The sequence below is a fragment of the Herpailurus yagouaroundi genome, unplaced genomic scaffold (assembly GCF_014898765.1).
Source record: "Herpailurus yagouaroundi ecotype Mexico unplaced genomic scaffold, PumYag 142, whole genome shotgun sequence".
In the NCBI taxonomy this organism is placed as follows: Eukaryota; Metazoa; Chordata; class Mammalia; order Carnivora; family Felidae; genus Herpailurus; species Herpailurus yagouaroundi.
This window is the reverse complement of record NW_024412397.1, coordinates 26,925,883-26,950,586: the sequence shown is the minus strand read 5'-3', so window position 1 is coordinate 26,950,586 and position 24,704 is coordinate 26,925,883. Positions and strand designations below refer to the sequence as shown.

General features: G+C 38.4%; 1 protein-coding gene across 2 annotated transcripts in view; it reads right to left on the bottom strand.

Moving 5' to 3' along the window:
* Positions 1-1,726: 1,726 nt before the first annotated feature.
* SMAD2 (SMAD family member 2) overlaps positions 1,727-24,704 on the bottom strand; it is a 76,562-nt gene continuing 53,584 nt past the window's right edge. For both annotated transcript variants that reach the window (XM_040478893.1, XM_040478892.1), the window contains 6 exons: positions 22,039-22,113; positions 12,311-12,364; positions 10,906-11,118; positions 7,829-7,966; positions 7,473-7,617; positions 1,727-3,105 (listed from right to left, as the gene is read on the bottom strand). In XM_040478893.1, coding sequence (XP_040334827.1) covers positions 2,982-3,105; positions 7,473-7,617; positions 7,829-7,966; positions 10,906-11,118; positions 12,311-12,364; positions 22,039-22,113 — 749 coding nt within the window. In that variant the 3' untranslated portion in view covers positions 1,727-2,981. The remainder of the gene's footprint in view (positions 3,106-7,472; positions 7,618-7,828; positions 7,967-10,905; positions 11,119-12,310; positions 12,365-22,038; positions 22,114-24,704) is intronic.

The following is a 24,704-nucleotide window of genomic DNA, read 5'->3' as shown; positions in this document are numbered from 1 at the left end:
CCAGTCATGTGTTCTAATCCTAAACAGTGCTTACACAGACTTTTCAACTTTTTTTTTAAAGCGGTAAAACTCTTTTTTAAAAAGAAATCTATAATAGAACTCCATTATAGGATAAAAATGAAGCTGCCACTGGTTAAACCAAAGTCAGTGGGAACATCACCAGCCTCTGATTCCCTACGACGTCTCTCTATGGACTCTGCTGTGCAAACCACCATTCATCTTAGAAATGTGACAGAAAATATGTTCACTCAGTTCTCATGTGAAACAAAATTACCGGCGCTGTGGAGGGGGATTTCTAAATAATGTTGCTAACTTAAATAAAGACAAAATTCAACAGACAGGAGAACTTATCACTCAGAAGAATGAAAACAACCCCAATGGGGGGGGCGGGGGGCAGGGAACCAACAAAAATTAGGCCGCAGCAGACAAAACAGAATGTAAACACAGCATCTCCTTAAAAAGCACGTAAAGTCATCGAACACCAACAGAGTCAACTGCCCGACAGGTGCAAGGTCCCAGTACTACAGATACTTCCAAAGAGCTGAGTCTCAGTTTCATGTTGCAGAGAAGAATCCCAACACGGTTGTAGAGATGCCATCACTCCTGAGACGCTAGAGCTGGCACTGCTCCACTTGAAACATCGGCGCAAGAGTAGCTGATTACCAGGACCTTCTACCACTTTCAAGGTTGTTCTCTGTCCCTGGAACTGCTCCCCAACATCACCCCAAGTTCTCAAGTAAGCTCAACTCTTCCAAAGGGGCAGAGGCTGGTCTGGGTTATCTCCAGCCGGCCTGACAGTGGTCATACCTGAACACACGAAGCCATCTATCACAAAGTAAGGCCACCCTCAACTCTTAGAAATTACAGAACCCTTCTGATCCTCGAGTTTGGATCTGTGCAGAGACTTCTACATAAGCATTAATACTCAATAGTGAGTTTCCTTCAAAATGAGCCTTTGCATTTGACGTCGTTCTCTTGGCCAGGAAGGCCGATCTCCCTGGCTCCCCGCCATGGCTTACTCCCTTCTCACATCAAATGTCAGCTCGAGCATCACTTCCTTAGAGAAGCCTTCCCTGCCATGCTCTACCACAGTACCCTGTTTATCTCCTTCATAGACACATAAGCTCATTAAGGGTCACAGTAACTGATGTCTCAGCCAAGGCAGGGACCAGATTTGTCTTGTTCACCTTTACCCAAGGCAAAGAAAGTTCCTGGCACACGTAACAGGTGAACAGTAAGTATTCGTTGAAAGAATAAAAAATTACCATACCAGGTTTACATGAACACATACATGTACACACAAATACAGGAAAATGGGGGAATATCTAATAGAAAACAATCAAATACTGAGAGCCCTGAAAAGGATACCTACAGAGACAGCTAAATATGGTTTCAAAGAACAAGTACCAAAGGTGTCTATCTTCAAAAATATGAAAATTTACTAGAAGGGGGTCAGGAGTGGCTGTTTCCCACTTCTAAAGAGATGCAAACAAGAACTGTTTAAACTGCAGACTTAACATTAGACATAAGGATTATCTGCTGCTGCATGGACTACAAACAGAGCGTCTGGAACCTCCTCTCATGGCAGAGCATAAAATGTCAGCGGGTATAATAGTCAACCACATTTTCAGGATTAGTTAAGAACACCTCCGACTGTAGGTAATTATAAGCTAAAAAAGCTTGCTAAACTGCTTCTCCCCCAATTTTTAAAATTCTCAATTCACAATTAGGTAAAATAACACTTTATAAATTTAATACAACATACTTTAAAAACAAATGGCCCTTATCTGCTGATCATACCTCAGCATCACTTTTGTGGGTATTGTGCAGAAGCAATTACATTTACAAAAAGGTCCATTTCATAATACAACCTGGTAACTAAATCACACGAAACTCAAAGAGCCCTAGGTCCGCTACTGAAGTATTGTAAAATAGCTTTTAAAAAAGAGTGTTTGTATCTAGAGACTGGCTTTAAAAAAAAAAAAAAAAAGGATAAATACAGTGAAATAATTGTAGCATATCCCTGAAAACAATTATACTGCCATTTGCGTTTTTATGAGGTGCAAGGATAAATCACCAGACTGCTTGGTTACGCAAGTCAATTACTATCTGTTGAAATTCGCTGCAAGACGGAGGGGTTTATTCCATATGAATTCGCACTGTGCCCCAGAATTAACTGGTGCTGGCAGTATCAGTGCCACCATTTTAGTGATGGATGTCATGCTACACAGTTTTGGTATCAGGGCAAAAGCGGGAACGGAGAAGAGGTCTGGAAAGATTTTCTGCAAAGTTTCGTTACAGTGAGATTTAGCAGTAAGTAACACAAAAAAAAATGACTGTTTAAGACCCACTGAACACATTAAGGTCAAGGATTTCAAAAGTTAATCCACTTTTCTTCCCCCAAGAGTTTATTTTTGGTAAAAGGCAGAAAAATTAGTTTTTCTACAAGGGAAATCTGCTTCTAAATGATAATTTGAAAATCTTGATATATATTATATATTAAAAAAGACACACAAAAATAACGGAGAAGTGGGAATAACAGATTAGGTACTGTAACTTTATAAAGGCTTGCCTAAATCAAGAAGCAGCACACACACACCTAATTTCTGCAAACTAAAAATGTATATAAACAGCACAATACTGTGATACTGGATCATGATACATTACCTGTACACATAACTACTACTGTTATTAATAAACCTTTGGGACACTCAGTTTTATGCCCAACAAGACATCAGTCAAGTCTTTAAAATCTTCTCTTTCTCCTTTATGGGAGGGTATTTCTAGACACTAATTTTCCCATCTAATATTTGAATATAGGAAACCGATTCCACAAGGTGCTTTAATTGACGAGGCCTCAAGTGCTGTTTTCTCTCTGCAATTTTTGGACAGTAAACAGTCCGTAGGGACCACACACAAATACTATGACAGAAGAGTTGTTACATTAAGTCTTTTGATGGCGCTTGACTGGTGCCGAAGCTTTAGGACATGCTTGAACAACGCACTGAAGGGGATCCCATCTGAGTTAACACTTTGTCCAACCACTGCAGAGGCCCATTCAGATGAAGTTCGATCCAGCAAGGAGTGCTTGTTACCGTCTGCCTTCTATTTAAGAGAATACAAGAAAATAATTATGAAATGAAAAGAACATGGCTATGTTTAGTTAGCTACATGCATTAAGAATTCAGATAAATTAAAAAGCTGTATATACTAAAACCTACATCCTTTTGAACAAGCATTCAGTCTGGATAGCGATTACTTTGAAAACGATTTAATCCTCAAAGTCTGACAAAATACTTCTAATGACTTTTTATTTTATTTATTTATTTTTGCTTTTAAAGAGATGAACAAAAACATCTTTTTCTCTTCAGATTAAAATTAGGAGGGTGACCCGACTATTTACCATCCAAAAGGAGACACCTTTAAGAGGAAATCAGGGGTGCTTGGGTGGCTCAGTTGGTCAAGCATCCAACTTCCGCTCAGGTCATGATCTCACAGTGGGTTCGAGCCCTGCGTCGGGCTCTGCGCTGACAGCTCAGAGCCTGGAGCCTGCTTCAGATTCTGTTTCCCTCTCTCTCTCTGCCCCTCCCCCGCTTGTGCGTGCATGTGCGCTCTCGCTCTCTAACTCTAAAAAATAAATAAATATTTATAAAAAAAAAAGAGTGAATGTAGTCACTATTAATAATCATGCTAGGACAAGAGACTCCAACCAGACTGCCCCCAAGCAAACCAGAATATATCTTACTTACTATTCAACAATAGAACAGAGGATATTCAAATACCAAAGAAAGTCTAAATGGAACAGGGCTCAAATTTCAAGTATACCAAAACAAAACAGAATTCTGACCTAAGCTTATCACAGAATGTTAAGAGTTGGAGTTCAGCTTTTCCCTGACAAAGCCAAAGAAAAACATCCCTGTTAGAAACATCATGTAGGCTTTTAATACGAAACACCTCTAGTACTTCGACATAATGGGAGACTGGGAATTACAAATTGTTCAATGACATCCTGTCACTCGCACATACTGATTTTAGTTCTTATTTATTATATACAGTAAGTTGGTGAGTCTGCTTGCTTCTTAGCAGGACAGCCCTTCAAACATGGGAAAAGGCCATTATCAACTCTTCATCTCCAAGCGACACATGCTCAATGAATTTAAAACTGTATTTCAAAGGATGTGGTTTTCTGTAGCAGATGGTGTCAGTGCCCCACTAGCACCTTTGGATTTTTCAGTATTCTCTAGCCAACTTCCAATTGCATGTGTCTGAATTTCGGTGCCTGAGAACTTCTCTGGTCTGGCCACACGTGTATCAGACCGCAAGTGCTAGGAAACTAACCTCCCTGGAGCAGCCCTCAACCAATGACAGGGGGGTTGGCATTTAAATGTCCAGTTTCCTTTCCTTCTGGGTCAGATAATTCTGTACGTTCGTTACTATTTCCCAAGTTTCCCTGGCGGAAAAAGCTCTAATGACCCACCCAACATAGTAGATGGCTTAATAATGGTATTGGCTGCCTTCCCTCCCCTACCTCACTTCCCTACTTCCTCCTTCCTTACCAGTGTTTCCTCCATTTCCTGAACAAACTCCTTGCATTTGAATCCTTGTCTCAGGGTCTGAGACGTACACTAAGACATGTTGATATGTGATCATTCCTAAAACATGACACATGGAACACAATACAACAGTCTCAAATCTGATCTGCACAGACTCAGTGTCTTATTTTGCCTTAGATACTACATTTTGGTCGATGCAGCCTAAAACTTCACTGGCACACTTCACAAGTTCACTCACGTTATCCATGAGGCAGAGGCAGGACTGACCCTTCTTCATTTTCCCCTCTGTTCTCTGTTGTTCTTCACATAAAGCTTCCCCTGCCTTCTATCTCTCCCTCAGATCAGGCATTCTGCAGGATTTTGCCAGGATCCCTTTTAATTTTGATCCCGTCATTTGTGGACTTCTGGGTATTTCTCAGTTTGTTTTGAATCAGATCATTCATTACTAGATTAGTTTAACCTTAGGGAATAATTCTTAATCCGGGTCACTGAATGGGAAGTAAGTAGGTTTAAGAAGGTTGTCACTATACGTATTTGGGCACAGAAATGCACCCAAAAACTTCTTTATCCCCCTATTTATTCACTTCAGTATCAATCCACTGAGCTCAGGTATATTTCTCAATTAAGTATCAATTCTTTGCACATCTGTATTTCCTGTTCACGATACTTCCTGATTTTTTTTTTTTTTTAATGTTGGCAAACATGCTGGCATTTTAAGAAACTGAAAAGTAGTTTTAGAAATGTAACCATTAGCTCTACCTCCTCAGCTCCACTGTCAATAAGGATAAAAGGTTCCTGGTAACTGCCAATAGTTCACAGATAGGAGTATTTGACATTATTGTTAAAGGAAATGTTAAAGGAAACTACTTTATTACCCAAGGTAGATCTATCGGACTTTATACAAATAAAAACATACTGTGTGTTACTGCTTCTCATAATTACAGACTTTCAATTCTGAGTTAATGAACGGCAGAGTCCGTCATGCATGAAGGGCAGTACCTCTCTCCACCAATAAAGGTGTGGTTAGCAGGAGACCTACGGACATATGTGGAATTCTCCCTGAGCTCTACAGTTCACATTGAATTCCGCTAAATTTCTGCTCCCATGTTCTGTAATATTCTAATCTTTTGAAGAAAAAAATGTGTGACCCAAAAGCCTGGTATCAGATAGTAACCATTTAAATTTAAATTTTAATATCAACTCAGGTCAATTTAAGTCCAAGGCAAAAAGGAACTCGGCATTCTTTAAAGGCATCATATGTCAAAAGGGAAATGATTAAAATAAAAGAGAAAAGTCACAAAATTAATTATTCTACCAATAGAACTTGGACAAAATAATGACAAGTCTTCATTCTAGGATATAAACATATAACACACTATATATTTCTTATAAAAGCAGTTGACCAGCCGACCTCAAGTCTCATGATCCCAAGAGGCACACACCTCCCAAAATTTGTTCAAGATACAGAATCAGGTCCAAATGAAATGAAATACATTCTGAAGAAGGGCTCAAACTACTGGACGAAACAGGAATACTATTACTACACTATATGAGTATTTTCATATGCAGGCGTTCAGAGAGTGAGGAGTATGAGCGGCAGAAAGGCTAAGTATTTTACTTAAAATTCTAGCCTTAACTATGGTGAGGAAGTCTTTGCTTTCTCTGATGTGGAATTCAATCCACTGTTTAATTTGGTAATAACTTAATCTACCTTATCCCCTGCTGGCACATTAGCCTTTGTAAAACTCAATTACATGACTGTTACTACTACCTTCAGAGAGGGGGCTAAAAGTCAAGGAGAGCTTTCGTCAGGTCCCCCGGTCTCCGCCACTTACAGTGCATCCCTGGGCAAATTATCAAATCTTTTCTAAGCCTATTTCTAAATAAGCATTCATTTGAACCACTTTTTGCAACCTTATTAAAAAAAAAAAAAAAAGGGAACAGAAACAGTTAATTCTTAGCTATGCTGAAATGAGTGAGATATTGCATTTAAAACAGAGGACAAGACCATGGGGAAGGGGAAAAATATTTATATAAGTATAAATATAAATATACAGTTACAAACAGGGAGGGAGCCAAACCATAAGAGACGTTTAAATACAGAGAACAAACTGAGGATCAAGGGAGTGGCGGGGGTTGGGGAGCGGGTGTGTGTGGAGATGGGCATCGAGGAGGGCATTTGTTGGGATGAGCACTGGGTGTTTTATGAAGTAAGTGATAAATCACGGGAATCTACTCCTGAAGCTAAGAGCACACCGTACACACTAGGTGTTAGCTAACCTGACAATAAATTATATAATAAATAAACAAATAAATAAAATTAAAAAACAAAAACAAAAACAAAAAACACAGCACAGTGCCTGGCCCTTAACAAGTACCCCCTTCTATTACTGAATCAAGTTCTACCTCTTAACCTTCTATTCAACTGGTCAACTTGTCTATCCAGCCGCCTTCTCCTTTACCTTCTATACTCCAGCGACACGGAACTGGATTCTGTTGCCAGGATCACTGTGGCCCAACCCTTCAACCCCTAACTGAAATCCTACGCATCTTTCAGAATCCAGACCATGTGGCATCTCTATCAGAAGAAGCCTTCCCAGAGCCTCAGTGAAAGCGCCTCTCCTTCCACGAACTGACATAGCCTTCAAATATACCCCTTTTATGGTATTTAACACCCTGCGTTACATTACAGCGCATGTCTGCACAGGTTCTAATTCTGTCTTCTACGCTGCCAGCATAGGAACTGGCAGTAGTTTTGAACGTAGAGACCTCCAACTCCCTTTTGTGATTTTGCATATGCTCTGCGGACTCCATAACCTTAAGGAAAATGGATCCGTGTGAACTCCAGAAGATACAAAGAATGGGGGAGAAAAGAATCAAACATTGTGGAAACTGAAGAACTGAATATGTATTTCATACCGGTATTCTGCTCCCCACCCTTTCACAAAACTCATTCTTATGGTGCACATTCTAGTTAGTTGATACACGGCTTCAAAACCCTGATTGACAGACTGAGCCAGAAGAGCAGCAAATTCCTGGTTGTTGAAGATCTTCAGATTGCAGCCTACGATTGAAACAAGTAAAAAAAAAAAAAAAAAGAAAAAAAAGAAAAAAATTGTGTGAAAAGAATATCACGGTCAAGAAAATAATTTTAAAGGGGCTACAGATCTTAAAATGCAAGGACGCCAATCATCTCCTGATTCCTAAAATTAATAGCAACTAGAGAAGCTCAGCGCGCTGACACAACAGGTCTGCTGACACAGATGCATCCATACCTGGTGGGATTTTACACACTGTTGCCGGGTGCCAGCCGTATCTCTGATTACAGTTGGGGCTCTGCACAAAGATTGCACTGTCGCTTAGGCACTCTGCAAAAACTTCTCCACCTATGTAATATAAGCGTACTCCTCTCCCTAAAACAAAATACATATGGGATTAGTTTCATAACATCTCCTGTTTCAGTATGACTTTGGGAGAGTCTTCTTGGAGGAGGATTAAAATGATAGAAGGTATTTCGATAACCTTTTCCATAGCAATGCTTTTCTGAGGTCTAACATTGAAACATACCACTCTGTATTTTTCCAAGGATTTTTTAACAACGATTTTATTGATTTGAAAAAATACACGCTTGTCAAAAGTACGTAAACGATGTAAAAAAGTACATGTAAAGAATTCCATACACATTATATATTATTTTAAAACACGTAAAATAAATGGAGTTAAGTCTAAAGGAATTAAGTGTTTGGATAAATACACCTTCGTTATAATAGACAGTATTTCCTTAAAGATGCCACTAAGGTTAAGAAAAAAGTGAATAAAATCATCAAGAAGTTAGTGTCATTTGCCATTTTTACAATTCTATTAAGGTGACCACCAAATCCCTAGGTAGATAAGCAGAACTAGGGGAGAAAAAATTATGCTGGAAGATTTTAATATACTTTTTTCAGAATCGGACAAATACACACAAAATATTAGAGATAGAAGGATTTAAAAAACCAACTGTGAAAGGTAGAGATCTCAGACAGCACCTAAGGTTCTCACTCCTGGTGTGCAGACATCTTTTCTATTATTCAGTCAAACACGAATCTAGGTGCTGCCGTTAAGGAATTTTTCGGATGTAATTAAGGTCTCAAATCTGCTGACCTCAAGAAAGGAAGGTCTTCTTTTGGCAGGCCTGACTTAATCAGGTGCTAGCCCTTAAAAAGGACGGGGCTGTCCCTGGTGAAAGTGATTCAAAGTGTGAGCGAGAGGGTTCAACACCAGAGATTCTCGGCTGCTGACCGTGAAGACAGAGGGCCCGTGAGGCACGGAATGGAGGGGACACCCACTTGTTGAGAACAGCTTCTAGCTGTCAGTCTGCAGGAAATGAAGACCTCGCCGCTGTAACTTGAAGGAAGTGAACCCTGTGACAATCATGTGAGCTTGGAAGAGGCCCTCCAAGCTCCAGAGGAGGACACGACAAAGTCAATGCCATGATTTCCCCTCGTAAGATCCTGAGGAGACTCCTAACCCATGCCTGGACTCCTGACCTGCAGACACTGTGAGATCATAAATCTGTGTTGTTTCAGTCTGGCAAGCGTGTGGTAACATGTTACACAGCAAATGAAAACTAAGAAAACATTTAATACATAAACACAGAACCTGATGCCCTGCTCTTGTGACCACAGAATATTTGTAAAACAATCAAACATACACTTGACCATCAGGAAAAGATTAAATCCAAAAAGCAGAGATTTTCCAAGCTATAGTCTCTCATCAAAACCACCCAATAAGTTAGAAATTGAAAGTAAAAAGATCCAATAATTACGGCAACCTAAAATTATGTAGAGAAGTAAATACGGTAGAGGGAACCTGTTGAATTTTTATGCAGAACCCCAATTAAAACACAGGCAAAACCAGAATTATTTTAGTTAACGTAGGGTGGGTACTCAGAAGCCTTCCTTACCCACAAGACACCTAAGATTACACAAAATTTATACATCAAGCAAGATTTGAGAAATTCCACACAAAGCAACATTAACAGACCTCTTTAAGTTACAGCACGTTTGCGGAATGATACTCGCTCTTTAGTGACCAGCATTATTTCTCACAAGAGGTCAGAGTTAATTCATTAGAAACTGAAGCAAACTATTGTTAAAAGAGGTTACTTTAAGGAAATGAGAACTATGTTCAGTTATATTAGTCAAACTTTTTCTACCTCATTGCCAAAAAAAATACTGGAGACTCAAAGAGTTGCTGTTTATGTGGACTGCATCTATGGAAACTTAGCACATTAGATATTAAAACTGAGATTCAAAAAAAATTTATAATTCATTTAAAGTTCTAAATAATGCATCTATTAAATACTAATATAAATAACATGTTTATGAAAAATAACTATTTCCCCTCCCCCCCCCAAATTAGTGAGAACAGCAATGTTTTACATTTTTGCAAATCTCTCTAATGTCTGGCTTAAGAGAAGAAAGTTGGATTCTTATCAGATTCTACATGTAATCTCTTGCAAAATCACATGCCTTGTAGCTTCTGGAATATTTCACTGTACATTCATGAGTGAATGAGAGCGAAAAAAAGGCAAATAGCATCTTAGTACCATTATGAAAGAAGTTTTGACCTCACGAACTTGCTGAAAGGGTGTCTGGGACTACCACATTTTGAGAGCCTCTGAACTATTTTTTGACCTACGTACTAAATAGTAGTTCTTATTTATAATATCCTGCTTCGGGGGCACCTGGGTGGCTCAGTCGGTGGAGCGTCCAACTTCAGCTCAGGTCATGATTTCAAGGTTCATGGGTTCGAGCCCCGCACCGGGCTCTGTGCTGACAGCTCAGAGCCTGGAACCTGCTTTGGTTTCTGTGTCTCCCTCTCTCTCTCTTCCCTCCCCCACCCCAACTCGCACTCTATCTTTCAAAAATAAACACTAAAAAAATTTTTTAATAATAAAATAAAGTATCTTGCTTTCGATTAAGGGTGAGCAGATTTAATTATTTAGTATATTAATTCCCTGAAGGGGGAAATACTAGGGGACTGGAAAAAAGTCATGGTTTGTTAAAATTGTAATTCGAAAATCCGAACAGGACACTTTTATGGCTGGCGGAGGTGCAGCAAAGTAATTTTAACATGCATTTATCGAAGGACTTCCCGGAACCAAGGGTGCCAAATAAAGAGAAGCCGAAGGTCAGAGTCTGCAGATCTATTAAAGCAGTGGATCTATGAAAGCAGCGAAGCTGTGCACTCACACTGACAAGAGACAAGGCAGGCGTTTCTGCACACAATCTTCTGATGTGGCAAACTGCACGATGCTCACATTATGAGTACACGGCACTGGTTCTTGACATAAGGTAAAAACACATACCTATATGTCTTCTTGTCATTTCTACGGTGGCATTTCGGTTGACGTTGGAGAGCAACCCTAGGCAGAACCTCTCTGAATTGGATGGATCTGTGAAACCGTCTACAGTGAGTGAGGGCTGTGATGCGTGGAAGGTCTCTCCAACCCTCTGGTTTAATTCATAATATGCTATTGAACACCAAAATGCAGGTTCTGAGTAAGTAACTGGCTGCAAATCTGGGGAAAAAAACCAAACCCATAAAAGCAAGAAATGTTGTGTGAACAGTTCAAGCCAAGAAAAGATTGAATATCATCAGATATCTGTACGTGCTCTATGCCAGCCTAAACTGGCTGCAGCTCAGGAAGCAGACTTAACATCTACACCACAGACTCCAGTCTCCATTAGATCATACCAGATTTTCAATGTTTCAAATTTCCCCCATCTCATTCGGTCATCTAATCTTCAAACATCTTTTTTAGACTTTCTGGGGGGTCATGTTCTACTAGTAGTTTTATCCTAGTTCCTGTTCAAAAATAAAACCATCACGGGTAAAGTAAATCCACTTACATAATAAAACTAATTTTTCGTAGGATACAGTGGAATAAAGCTGGAGCAAGGACTGAGTCAAACGCCACAAGAAGAAAAATTCTATCATAATCATAGAACACAAAATACGACGTATTTCTGACATTGTCTATTTTAACATGAGATTCTCGGTGAGTTACCCTAGTTACACAAATAGAAAACCCATGCATATACAAGAAACAGAAAGTAATAAAACACAAAAGGCATGTAAGTAGAAACAGAATATGGAATCAAAAGAATCTGCATATTTCATGGACCACATGAATTTAACTTCTGTAATTTTGATTAAAAGACCCAAGGAGTATCATGAACATTTTGTAGAATAAACTCATGTGTAGAAACTGCAGAGAAATTGGGAAATACTGAGGTAAAATGAAGGCCAAGGATAAACTACACAATGTACACACACACGCAATCTTCCATACCCCATGCATATTTGTGACTGTGTGTCTGTGTATATATACAGACACACACCTTTTTATATTAGTAATTGCTATTACAAAATATCATAAAATAAACATACCCATATAAATCTAGCCATAATATATCATAAAACTTTCCATAAAGAATATGATTTCCATGGATAGAAAGATTTATTCGGTTTGATACTGTTTTAATAGTTTTAATAGTATTGATGTTTTAATAGTATTGAGTTTTAATAGTATTAAGGCAAATTATCATTTTTAAAAAGCACTAATTTGAACAATCATTTGATTATTCATTGAGATCTGTTTCTCATGTATATGAAAAATAATTTTCAGAGAAGACATTTGATTAATGGATATATTATAAAATGTGTGTGTGGGGGGGGAGTGTGGGGGAGAGGAAGTATTTGCCACTTACCCAAACTATGATTAACAGGGGAAAGAGTAGTAGGAGACAGTTCTGCTGGAGATCCTGAAACAAAAGGAGTCAATTTTGTAACAGATCTGCAAGTACTTCCAGAACTTCTGACCAAATAATTGTAAAACTGGTTGCATCTGGTTGTAACTATCACAAATAATACAGATAGTTTACATCCTAACAATTCAAAATAGGCAACTGCGATATGTGAATTTAATTTTGGAGGCTTCAATATATAAAAGGTACGAGCGTATGAGCAGCCCTGGCTTCTAGCCGCCCAGTTCTCCTTCCCAAAGGCATCCAGTGTTGCCAGTTCTTTGTGCACCTTTCCAGAAACAGTCTATGAGCCACACAAGCAAATATATACTGTTTTGTGCCCTTCCACCCTGATTTTTATACACAAATGGTAACCATTCTGAACTTTGCTTTTTCACTACCGAACTTTATCAAGGATGTTGATGTTTATTTATCGCTCTCCCTTCCTCCTTCTCTCTCAACATAAGCTGCATAATCTTACATTATGGTGTATTATGATCCCATATTGATGGATACTCAGACTATTTTCGATCTTCTGATTTACGAACCAAGATTGCAATGACTAATCTTGTACGTCTTGCATACTTCCAATCATATCATTCTCTTAAGAGAAACCGCCAGGTCAAAGGGTTATACATCCACAATTTTGATAGATTTTGCCAAAACTGTCATCTATAGAGGTGGTACCAGTTTACACTCCCGGTGGCAACATAAATGGTGAGAGGAGGATGCTGATGTGTTATCACTGACAGGTGAAAACATGGTTTTAACAAGTAGAGTTCTAATTTGTATTTCTCTTATAAGTGACATGGAACAGCTTTATTAAACTTTCTTATATTGCATTTCCTTTCTGTGAACAGTCTCTTCTTTTGCTCATGTTTCTACAGTGGTGTTGATCACCCTCACTGATTTATACAAGGGTCTTTATGTACTAGGGATATTAGTCCTTTTATGATATGGGTTGTAAATATTTGTTCATCTGTCTTAAGACTGACTCTTCCTAATTTTGATTAAGCAGAATTTTTAAAAACGATCATGTGTTTTAATTCCGTGAATCATTTTGGGATATGTCACACTTCGATAAAACAGTTGTGACAGTTGGATATTCCTGACTTACTCTCAACCTTCAGGGGATACTTCTAATATTCTCCCATTAAGTAGGACGCTGATTTGGGGATGAGAGATAAAATTCCTTATTTAGCATTTTTGCATCAATAATCCCAAACAATACTGGTCTGCGGATTTACATTCCAACTGCAATGTTATACTGCCTCATGGAGACAATCTAGAAGCTTTATGTCTTTTTTAAGCTCTGTTAACAGTTTACACAGCATTGTAATAAAGCATTTTTAAAAGTTTGATAGAATGCCTGTGTAAAATTGTCTCTAGCTAACAATTTTCTAGGGTTTACCCTAAGACATTTCTCTTTTCCTTCCATGAAAGTTCACTGTTAAGATAGCTCTATTTTCTCAAGTCAGTTTTGGTAAATTACATTTTCTTAGAAAATTATCCATTTCTTCCTGTTTTAGGCAAACAGGTTAAACCTAATCAAGACAATAAGGAGAGGGGGCACAGATACATAAAATACACAAACACAGAAGAAAAAAACCAGAATCTTTCAGAGACTACTTCACCCAATTCCATGCAATTACATTTTAAAGCGCATTTGTCGTGAATGCTGTTAAGCAATCTTATAATTACAGAATACGTTGTGTTTTCTGGTCATCTTCTCTTCACGTTTGGGGAAAGTTATGCTAAAAAGCACGACCCACAGCCCCCACACTTCAAACAACACAGCAACAGTGCAGATGCAGAATAAGACAGGTGAGACCCCAGCCTCACGCGGGTCTCCCCTCCCCCACGCCATCATAACCAGGACAAAATACCAGGCGGCAACAGGTGAGATGGCAACCCCCAAAGAAACCGATGAACCAAAAATAGAGAACAGGTGACAATTATTTTTCTGAAGACAGAACCGTCTTCCCAAACAAAAAATTAAGTTCTTGAGTTCTTTTTTTGTTCTTCAGTTTGAAAAATCTGCTGGCAAGTCACAACAGGTCCAACTAAGAAAGGTCAAAATATATTTAGAACAATGAACTAAAACTCACCGTTTCCTGAAGCTGGTATAAAATAAACAAAGCTACCATGAGAAATGGAAGAAACTGCCCAAGTATTCTTATCTTTCAGCTATTGATTCCTCTATTAAGTATTTGTCACTTATCAAAAGCGACCAGATCTAGAAAGAATGGCTCAATGTAATCACTCGTAAAATGTGTAAATGTTAACATAAGCTAACGATTTATTAGAAACTTTTTTTAAAGATGCAGATTAATGGATAATTAACCAATTAGCTACTCATATATTCACACTGCCACTAAAGTCTGTGACTTCCAGTAATGAGAGAAAGTATCTTCAGTATTCAGGCAGTGGTTTCTAGTAGTACTGGAAGCCGAAGCATCTAGAGGAATACTTGTGTATCTTTGCATACAAGTTTGCCTGTAGTTGTAGGATACATTTTTCAATGAGGAAATTTTAGATCAAAAAGAACGTGTATTACATTTTTACAAGTGCCAAAGTACCGCCCCAAATGATTGGTCCCACAAGTTACGAGCTAGGGTATCTTCATTCTGCGCCTCTACCTTCTGACGCCTGCCTATTTGATAGGGTTAAAGAGGCTACTCTATTTTCTTTTCATTTTCATTTTTGTTAGAAATAGCACGTTCGTGTACTTTTGTCCATTTTCTTATTACCTACCATCTTTTTCTTCTTGATTTATAAGTGGTTTTAAATTTCAAAATCAGGGGCACCTGGGTGGCTCAGTCGGCTTAAGCATCTGACTCTTGATTTGGGTTCAGATCATAATTTCCCAATTTGTGCCATCAAGCCCTGCGTCGGGCTCTGCACAGAGAGGAGCCTGCTTGGGATTCTCTCTCTCCCTCTCTCTCTGTACTCCCCCAGCCCCCACGTGCGTGCACTCTAAGTAAATAAACTTTAGAAAAAATAAATGAATTTTGAAGTCAGTTATTAAGACTGGTCATTCATTTGCAACTATTTCCCCACATTTCTGGTTTCTTTTGACATAGCTTGCAAGGTAACATTAATTCTTTAAATCAGACATTACTTTTTTAGAGCAGTAGGTTCACAGCAAAAGTGAGTACAATGAAGTACAAAGAACTCCCATATACCCATGTACACACACACGGACAAACTCCTCTGCAACGGGCACCTCGCACAATGGCTCATTCGTTGCTATCAAAGAAACGACGCCCACACACCGTTATCACCCAAAGCCTACAGTTTACACTAGGGTTTCATTGTTGGAGTTGTACATCCTATGGGTTTTAACAAGAATATAACATATATTCACCATGTAATAATCTAAAAAAAAAAATCCCCTGTGCTCTGTCTATTCATCTCTTCTTCCCCACGAGCCCCTTAGATATCACATATCTTTTTCTTGTCTCTACAATTCTCCCTTTTCCAGAACGTCATGGAGTTGCAATCATAAAGTATGTAGCCTTTACACTTTGGATTCTTTCACTTGCATTGCGAATTTAAGGTTCCTCTACGTCTTTTCATGACTTGGTAGCCCATTACTTTTTAGTGCTGTGTAATACTCCTTTCTCTGGATGTACCACAGTCTGTTTATCCATTCACCTACTGAAGAACCTCTTAGTTATTTCCAAGTTCTGGCAATTGTGAATAAAGCTGCTATACACATCCATATGCATGTTTCTGTGGGTCCATACATTTTGAACTCTTTTGGGAAACACCATGGAGCGGGACTGCTGGATCATAAGGTAAGAGTATGTTTAGCTTTGTAAGAAGCTGCCACAGTGTGTCTTCCAAAGGGGTTGTCCCATTTTGCATTCCCACCAGCCGTGCATGAGAGTTCCTGGTGCTCCACACTGTCACCAGCGTTTGGCGTCACCAGTGTCTGGATTCTGGCCATTCCCATAGGTGTGTGGTAGTAACATTTTAAATTTTATTTATTTAAACTTGTCGATATTGTCTCTGATGGTTTTAAACCTTGTGTATTTCTCGTTCAGATTATTTAGGAAATTCCTCAGTGTCATGTACTAAAACTTAGAGGGTTTCATCTTTAACATTTAAGTGTTTGCTCCAAATGGAATTCATTTGGTATGAGATGAATTACATGTTCAGGGTTATCTTGCAATTTCTTTTGAGGAGTATTAGTTTGGATTTCTTTAGCAAAATTAATGGCTGAAGATATATTAGTAAGTTCAAGTGTATTAGTCAACCACAAATGAACAGATCTCAAATGAAAACAAAAATAGAATTAATCTTTCAAAAGGCATATACAAAAGGACAGTTAAAGGTCTTAAGGCCATTTCACCTGAATGTATTTGCTTTTATATTACAGTGGAAACCCTGAATAACTAAAATTATCTACTCTTCTGTTTTTATACCACACCTGCTGAAAAGCAAGCTTTAAAAGGACCTAATTTACTGAATACAAACCAATCACTTTCACAAACCTTTCAGGAAACTGGGAATCATGTCGGGGTAACTCCTTCAACCTTAGCTCTACACCTCATTACCAAGCAAGTCGTACCTCAGCCATTAATCTCATTTCTCCCTATGTCATGAAACCAGCCCAGAGAAGTCTAGTGCAGCAGTCAAGAATGAGGTGTCTAGAATCTGACATCCTAGGTGCGTATTTCTCTCACTTTTTAGCTCTTTTTCTATGACGTTCACTGCAATGTTGTTTTATTTTTATTCTTTGTAAACACGGAACCTTTTAAAATTAAGAGAATAATTATTGCTGGATGATGTAAATTACATGGAATGTCTGTATTTTCTTTTTTTAACCTATCTTTAATTTTTTATAATGAACACCCACTTGCAGAATTCAAAATGTTGCAGCATAAGTTCATCTGTAAAATATTCTCCTGTATTTGACACAAAATGGTAGAGACACTAGATAAGGCAAAAAAAGAAAAAAGACCCTTGTAATATGTCAATTCCAGCTCAAAAATGTGCTTCTTTATTATGTTATATGCATTTTCAAGTTTTCAATGAGAATGAATTCTGTTTATGATGAGAATAAAGGTGCTTTTCTTTTGTTTTATTAATAACTTCTACAGGGTTTCCCTTATAATTAGAATGTAGAAGATGGAGAAAAACCCTGGATCCTAAATTAACCAGGAGAAAATACTGGAAACACACAAAAAATTATATTTTTCTTTAGAGCTACCAAAAAGCTGGAGATCTATTTATGAAGCCTAAGTGAACTAGTTTACAGAGGCGGATGAAGTCTTCCTATGTAAGCAGAGAGTAGGAACCATTTTCATCACTGAGAGCATCCGCCAAGTCGGGACACACACACACACACACACACACACACACACACACACAGGACTGGGCTTGCCAAAGGAAAAACCCAGTAACATTTTAATGGCCACGCACAGGCAAATGGAATCTGAAAGACCAAGCACGGATGTAGTCCTCTTCGCCAGTCAGTGTTAACCCACAGGTCTTTAGCTGAGGACAGGGTAGCAGGGGGAGTTGTGGGCGGGGCTGGAAAGCAGTGAGAGGTCCTGCAGTCTTGCCACACTCCTATCTGAAAACCTGCCGAGGGAGGAGGCTGCCCCTACTTTCAAGCCTGTGGTGATCTGATTTGATTAAAACATTAAATCATCATGCATCCAACTCAACTCCTAATCGTGTGGAAGAGATCAGCTCCTCAACTTAGCAACCAGAGAGAGAAAAGGGGAATGCTTTCCAAGGGAGAATGTGATCTACGGGACTCTCTAGTATTATTTCAGCATCCAATTAAAAGAACACATGAGACATACAAGGTAGCAGGAAAGACTGACCCTTAATGAAAAGATAAAAAACAACAGAAGCAGACCTACATGTGAAGCAGATACTGGAATTACCAGATCAAGACTTTAAACTGGAAACTGTAAAACTGAAAAATAGATGATCTGAAATGAATTCACTGAATTGGCTTAACAGCAGACCAAAAGTTAGACCCTCTTATACACCACTTGACTCCCAACAAAGGTGCCAAGGTGAATCAATAGGAGAAAGAAATGTCTCTTCAACAAATGGCACCAGAATGACTGGACAAGTGTCCAGGGAAATGGAAGGGTGGGCAGAGATGGTAAATATGTAGGTAAACACAAAAAGTTACTTTTTAACCCTTTAAAGAAACCACCACCTCAAAGTCTAAAGCAAAAATAACACCCTTCGGGGATTATACACACGTGTAAGTAAAATAAAGGACGACAGAAGCACAAATAACAGAGGTAGGTGAATGGAATTAGTGTTGTAAAATGCTTACCCTGCACAGGAAGCTGTAAAATATTACAACTTAACAATCTAAGGAGAAGGTGACCCAACTGGCACTGTAATCACTAGAACACTGAGAGAATACTACTAAGTGCTACTGTTAACAAGTCAAGAGAGTGAATAGAATGGATTCAAACATAAATATATTTGATGAATTTGCAAGAAGGCAGGCAAGTTATAAACAGAGGAACAAAAAACAGATGGGACAAATCGAAAAGAAACAGCAAACTGGTAACCCAAACCCAATGATAGTACTAATTACATGAAATAAAAAGAGAGTAAATATTCCAATTAAAAGACGAAGACTGACAGAGTAGGACATACAATGCTGTCCACAAGGGACACATTTTAAACACAACGATACAAACAAACTCAAAGGATGAAAAATCTACCATACAACCAATGAAATAAATAAGAAATGGTGATGTTAACAGGAGACACATTTTATAATGAGGGTGAAATTCATCAGAAGGACATAATTTTAAATGTGCACCTGTCAATGACTGAGACTCAAAATACATGAAGCAAAAACTGACAGGCCTACGGGAAGAGAAGGGCAAATCCAATATCTGAGTTGGAGACATTAACGCTCCTCTCCATTACTGACAGTACAAGTAGAGAAAAATGAGAGGGGATTAGGAAGATCTAAACACCACCACTGAGCATGCCCGAAATGACGCAGAGAACATCACATGTGCAGAACAGACCTTCTTTTCAATTATACATGAAACTCTTACCTCTACAAATAAGCCACGCTGTGGCATAAAACAATTTTAGTAAATTTCCAAAGACTGAAATCGTGCATGTTCTTTTGGGCCGTAATAGAATTAAGTTAGAAATCTAGGAAGTATCTAGAAAACTCCCACAATTGTAAAAAACCAGAGTTTAAAGAGAGTTCAATTTTGCTCTAAATTGGGGTCATGCGTCAGTCAGAACTCACTACAGTGCTGAGAGAGGAGTAGATAGCGGGTAGAAGCCTGGTGGTTGAACCAACTTTTAACACCTCATGAGTCAAGTATGTACACTGTCATTACGAGAAATAACTTACATGTATCATTTGCAAAAAGTACCATCTCCCCACTCTAACGGAATTAGAAATATTAGCCTCGGTTCAAAGCGAGACCCCGAAACACTGAATCCGTTGTAATTGATTTCACTTCTTCTCTCCTTCTCAAACTGGACCTTTATCATAACCAACGATTATCTGCACCTCATCGCTCCTCCCCTGTGTCAGCCCTATGATCAAATAGGGACTCATGCACTCACTGGAATCCTTGTGACCTTCTGTGTCTGGCTTCTTTCACTTAATATAACGCTTCCAAGGTTCATCTTCGTTGTATCATGGATCAGTACATCATTCTTTTATACGGTTGAATAATATTTCACCATACAGACACACCTCATTTAATTTATCCATTCATCATTTGATGGACAATTGGGCGGCCTCCACTTTTGCACTACTATGCGTAATACCTAAGTGAACATTTGTGCGCAAGTTTAGTGTGGATGTGTTTTCAATTTTCTTGGGTATATACCTAGGAGTGAAATTGCTGGGTCATATTGTTATTCTACATTTAACTTTTTAAAGAACAACAAACTTTTCCAAAGCAACCAAACCACTTTACATTCCCACCAGCAACAAATGAAGACTCCCGACTTGTCCGAATCCTCACCAACACTTGTTATCGTCTCTTTCTGATTTAGCCAATGTAATGGTGTGAAGTGGGATGGTACCGTGCTGTTGATTTGCATGTCCCTGATGACTAATGATGTTGAGCATCTTTTCCTGGCATTCACTTTTCAATGTCACAGTGGCAGTTGTCCATCATGGGGCAAAAAGGAACACGACCGGTTCAAGAATACAGATCTTTGGCATACAGGCGTGACAGGAAGATGTATTTGGAAAGCCAAATAACGTGTGCAGTAAGACAGTGTGCATTAAGATGCACTGTTATTTCCAGTGGTCATTAGATTATCTACATTTCTTGGTTATCTACTACTCTGAACAGTTACAAGTATGATCTGCTACAGGAGAAGCTTCTTCATCTGGGAGTCTAAATAATGGAAAGATGTGAACAACAGAATCATTGTGAAAGCCAGTCCCCAGCCCCCCACTCCCGTCAATGCTAATTCATGTAAAAATAACTTAGATTATCATAACTACAGAATGCTTTAGTATAAACTGTGTAGAAAAACTGATGGTGTAATTTGACAGGCTGTGATACTAAAGTATCCAATCCTTAAGACTGCAGACAGGGAGAAACAGAGGAAATCAGACAATTACCATCTCACCACAACTACCTCACTGGCAACCTAATTAGTTCTGATGGATTATACATTTTATTGCAGAAGAACTGTTTTAAGGCTTTGACATGTAATATTTATTACATGCTGAAACTTTTTCTCCACTGCATCTGGAGCGGAGAGCTAAAAATTAAGAATTAACTGAATCTGGTCAGGTACAAGGTGTTTTGTGTAAACAACCTACTATCATTCAGAACTCACTATTAAGTTAAAGGAGCACCATGGGGCACCTGGGTGGCTCAGTCGGGTAAGTGTCCAACTTCAGCTCAGGTCACAGTCTCACAGTTCACGAGTTTGAGCCCCACTTCCGGCTCTGTGCTGACAGCTCAGACCTTGGAGCCCGCTTCGGATTCTGTCTCCCTCGCTCTGCCCCTCCCCCACTCCTGCTCGCTCGCTCTCAAAAATAAACATTTTAAAAACTTAAAAAAAAAAATGGAGTACTGAAAAGCTGATCCTCATCCCCCATCTGCAAATTCCTCAGAAAATCTGTTACTGGGTTCATTATGGTTTTTCATCACAAACACGTTTTTTCATCGGGTAACTAAAACTTTAAACAGAAGTACAGAATACTTAAAAAGAAAAGTATTTGAGGGTTTCTAAATTTTCATTCAATCTAAGGAGAGAAACCGGTAACAATTATTCTGCACAGCAGCATGTGTTAATTTTTCATTGACAAGAGGGCCCTCCCTTCAATGGTTCAAATATGATTGTATCAATATAGAAGGTTCTTTTTTTGATGCATATCCCCACTTCTCTAAATTTAAGAGTTATAAGTAAGGGGCACCTGGGTGGCTCAGTTGGTGAAGCATCCAACTTCGGCTCAGGTTGGGATCTCACTATTCATGAGTTCAAGCCCCTCATCGGGCTCTGTGCTGATGGCTCAGAGCCTGAAGCTTGCTTCAAATTCTGTGTCTCCCTTTTTCTCTGCCCCTGCCCCACCTGTGCTCTGTTTCTCTCTCAAAAGTAAACATTAAAAAAAAAAAAAAGAGCTGTAAATAATTCTTGTGGATTCCAAACAGGACAAAAACACATTATCTCATTGTTGAGGAATTTTGAAAGGTAAGTTTTACCTGTATCCATACTTTGGTTCAACTGTTGATCACTCGTTTCTCCATCCTCACTGATATATCCAGGAGGTGGCGTTTCTACAAAAGTTCAGAACAAATCAAGCACAGTTGCAATTTCATCTCACCACCTTTGTCCTACTACCAAAGATAACTAAAGAATCAGTCTGAATATAACATTATTATAAAAAGCAATATTTGGGACTAAGGGCTTAAAATTCAGGTTTTGATCCAAATCTTATAGGTGAATCCTTAAAGCCTACTTGTAATATGATCAAGCTCTCTAGGCATATTTTCTTAGCTATTATTTACATATCTGGCTCATTCCCATATGTATATTTTCTGGGGCAAGAGCCAAAAATAGAACTTCAAAGATTCCTCAGTACTGAATCAGTATGCTTCAAAGACATTAGTACCTACAATTTTTTTTTTTTAAACTAATGGCCATCATCGATGGGTTACACCTAAGAGGTGATTAAAGGACACACCACACGTATGAAATTTCAGATTACAAAGTACTACAGGCTCACATTAGGTTCTATGGGTAAAACAGGGTAATATGGTTCAGGCCTGGTCTCGCTTGAGTTTCACCTACAAAGTATACTTCTCCAGGGATTTCTAACCAGTAAATCCTGAGTGTTTGAAGCAGAAATTTAAATCCAAACAGACTACTGCACAAACCTGAGGTAAAATACTCCCTGAAGGTAAGAAAAGTAAGATTCTAATGTGCCATTTCCAAGATGCTTTATGAACAAGATGTTTACATTCAGGAGGCATCTGAATAGCTGAATAGGCTTCGTGTAAGATAAATACATTTCTATAATTTTGCCAACTATAATTTCAAGGAGGAAAACTAAGTTTAAGGGATTATCAACAGTTTAACATTTAGATGGCTGGATAGTTTTAAGCAATTCAAGATAATGTAATTATCAAAAGGGAGAGGGAGAAAATGTGGGTTAAAGGGCTTCTTTGTTTAACCCTTTACACTCTCCCTTCAACACGCTAACTGCAAATCTGAAGTTTCAAACTCTTCATTAAGTGTCAATACCTTAAAAGTGTTACTGATGAAATTCTCAGAATAAAATACCTTCAAATGCTCAAGCAATAAAGAACACAAAAATAAGACTAATGCACATCAATATGCACTACCTTAAAGGTTAAAGCTAATAAAATTAAACAGAGCTACGCTTTGCCAGTTTAACCATCCATGTCTCAAAGGTCTAAACAGGAAGAAATACAGAACTTTTAAATACTTTATCCTGTTTTGCTTTTCTCCATTATTATGTATAAAATAATAAATAATAAAGCTATTATCATTTTGGAGAAAATACTAAAATTTCCTTTGAAGTGGAACAAAAAGCGAACCCTTAACTTTCACTGTCAGCTGGAGCTGGGTAAAGCCCCATTGTTCAGAAAGGCAAAACGGTGTGATCCACTTTTGATTTGCTACTTTGTAAAATAAACCAAATCTAAACAAAGAAAGAAAGGAAAATAAACCCAAGCATCTCCACAAGGAAAAACCACTAAGCGTTTTGATTAACAGCCTTCCAAATAATTACCGGGTAGGTGTCTTACAAGACTGTATGCTTACGTCTCGGTTTCCTAGTATTGTTGAATAATACAAATTCCCACATCAAAGACTTAAAATGTGCCCCCCACACCACACACAACCATGTCCGGCCAAGTCTTCCCTGGCGAGTGACCTGTTTCAGTCCTGCCCTCCCCTGCTGGTCCTCGCATTCCACCAGGCTCTAGGCCCTGCCCTCTTAACTTCTCAAAAAGTGTGTTTCCTAGCAACCTAAAAAGCAGTCTTAAGCCCTCTTTTGGAACAAAATAATTGTAAAAAAAAAAAATTACGCACATTAAAACAATCAGGAAACACTTTCTACCTTAAATTTAGCTATTTTAAAAAATCCTTTTTATGTCTTTAAATTGTCAACGAACAAGCATTTCTTCCATGAGACATATTAAAGAGATCTTTTTTTAAATGTACTGGAAACTAACTTCCTTATGTATTTTCTGTTGTATACTGAAAATAAGAGTGGAATGGAGACGCTGTTACAAAAGGAGAAGAAAAATGAGACACTAAAATATCCAACGGATAGCTTCATCCCCATTTGAATATGGTACCTTTAATTTCTGCTGGGGGGGGGGAACCCCAAAAAACAAAAAAGGGAAACACAAAGTAAGAAAGTAAGAAAATATTAGTTGTTCTCCTAAAAGAACAGTGAAAACTAAAAGTGCGCTGTGGTGTATTACTAGGTCACGTACTACAATAATCTGAGCAGGATTTGAGAACCATGTAGTTAAATTCATTCACTTCCCAGCAGAGGTGACTGGGGCCCAGATGAAAAAGAACCGAATTAGAGGATTTATGATTTTCAGTACAGCAGTGCTGCTACATCTGTAGGAACTCAAAATATTTTATCTTCTATAGGCATAGTACATTTCTCTTTAACATTATCGAGCTATCTATGAAAATGATTATTTGGGTGGTTTTTAGTTACACTTGCTTCAAGAATACCTTTTTCCTGAACAAGTTATTTTGCTTACATTCTGCATCTCTCTTAGCTTCAACAACTAAGACAAACTTACTAAGATCTTTTCTTTTCTGCTTCTCACAGTACTTTGATTAAAGCCACTGCAAAAGAAAATGAAATATAAAGTAAAAC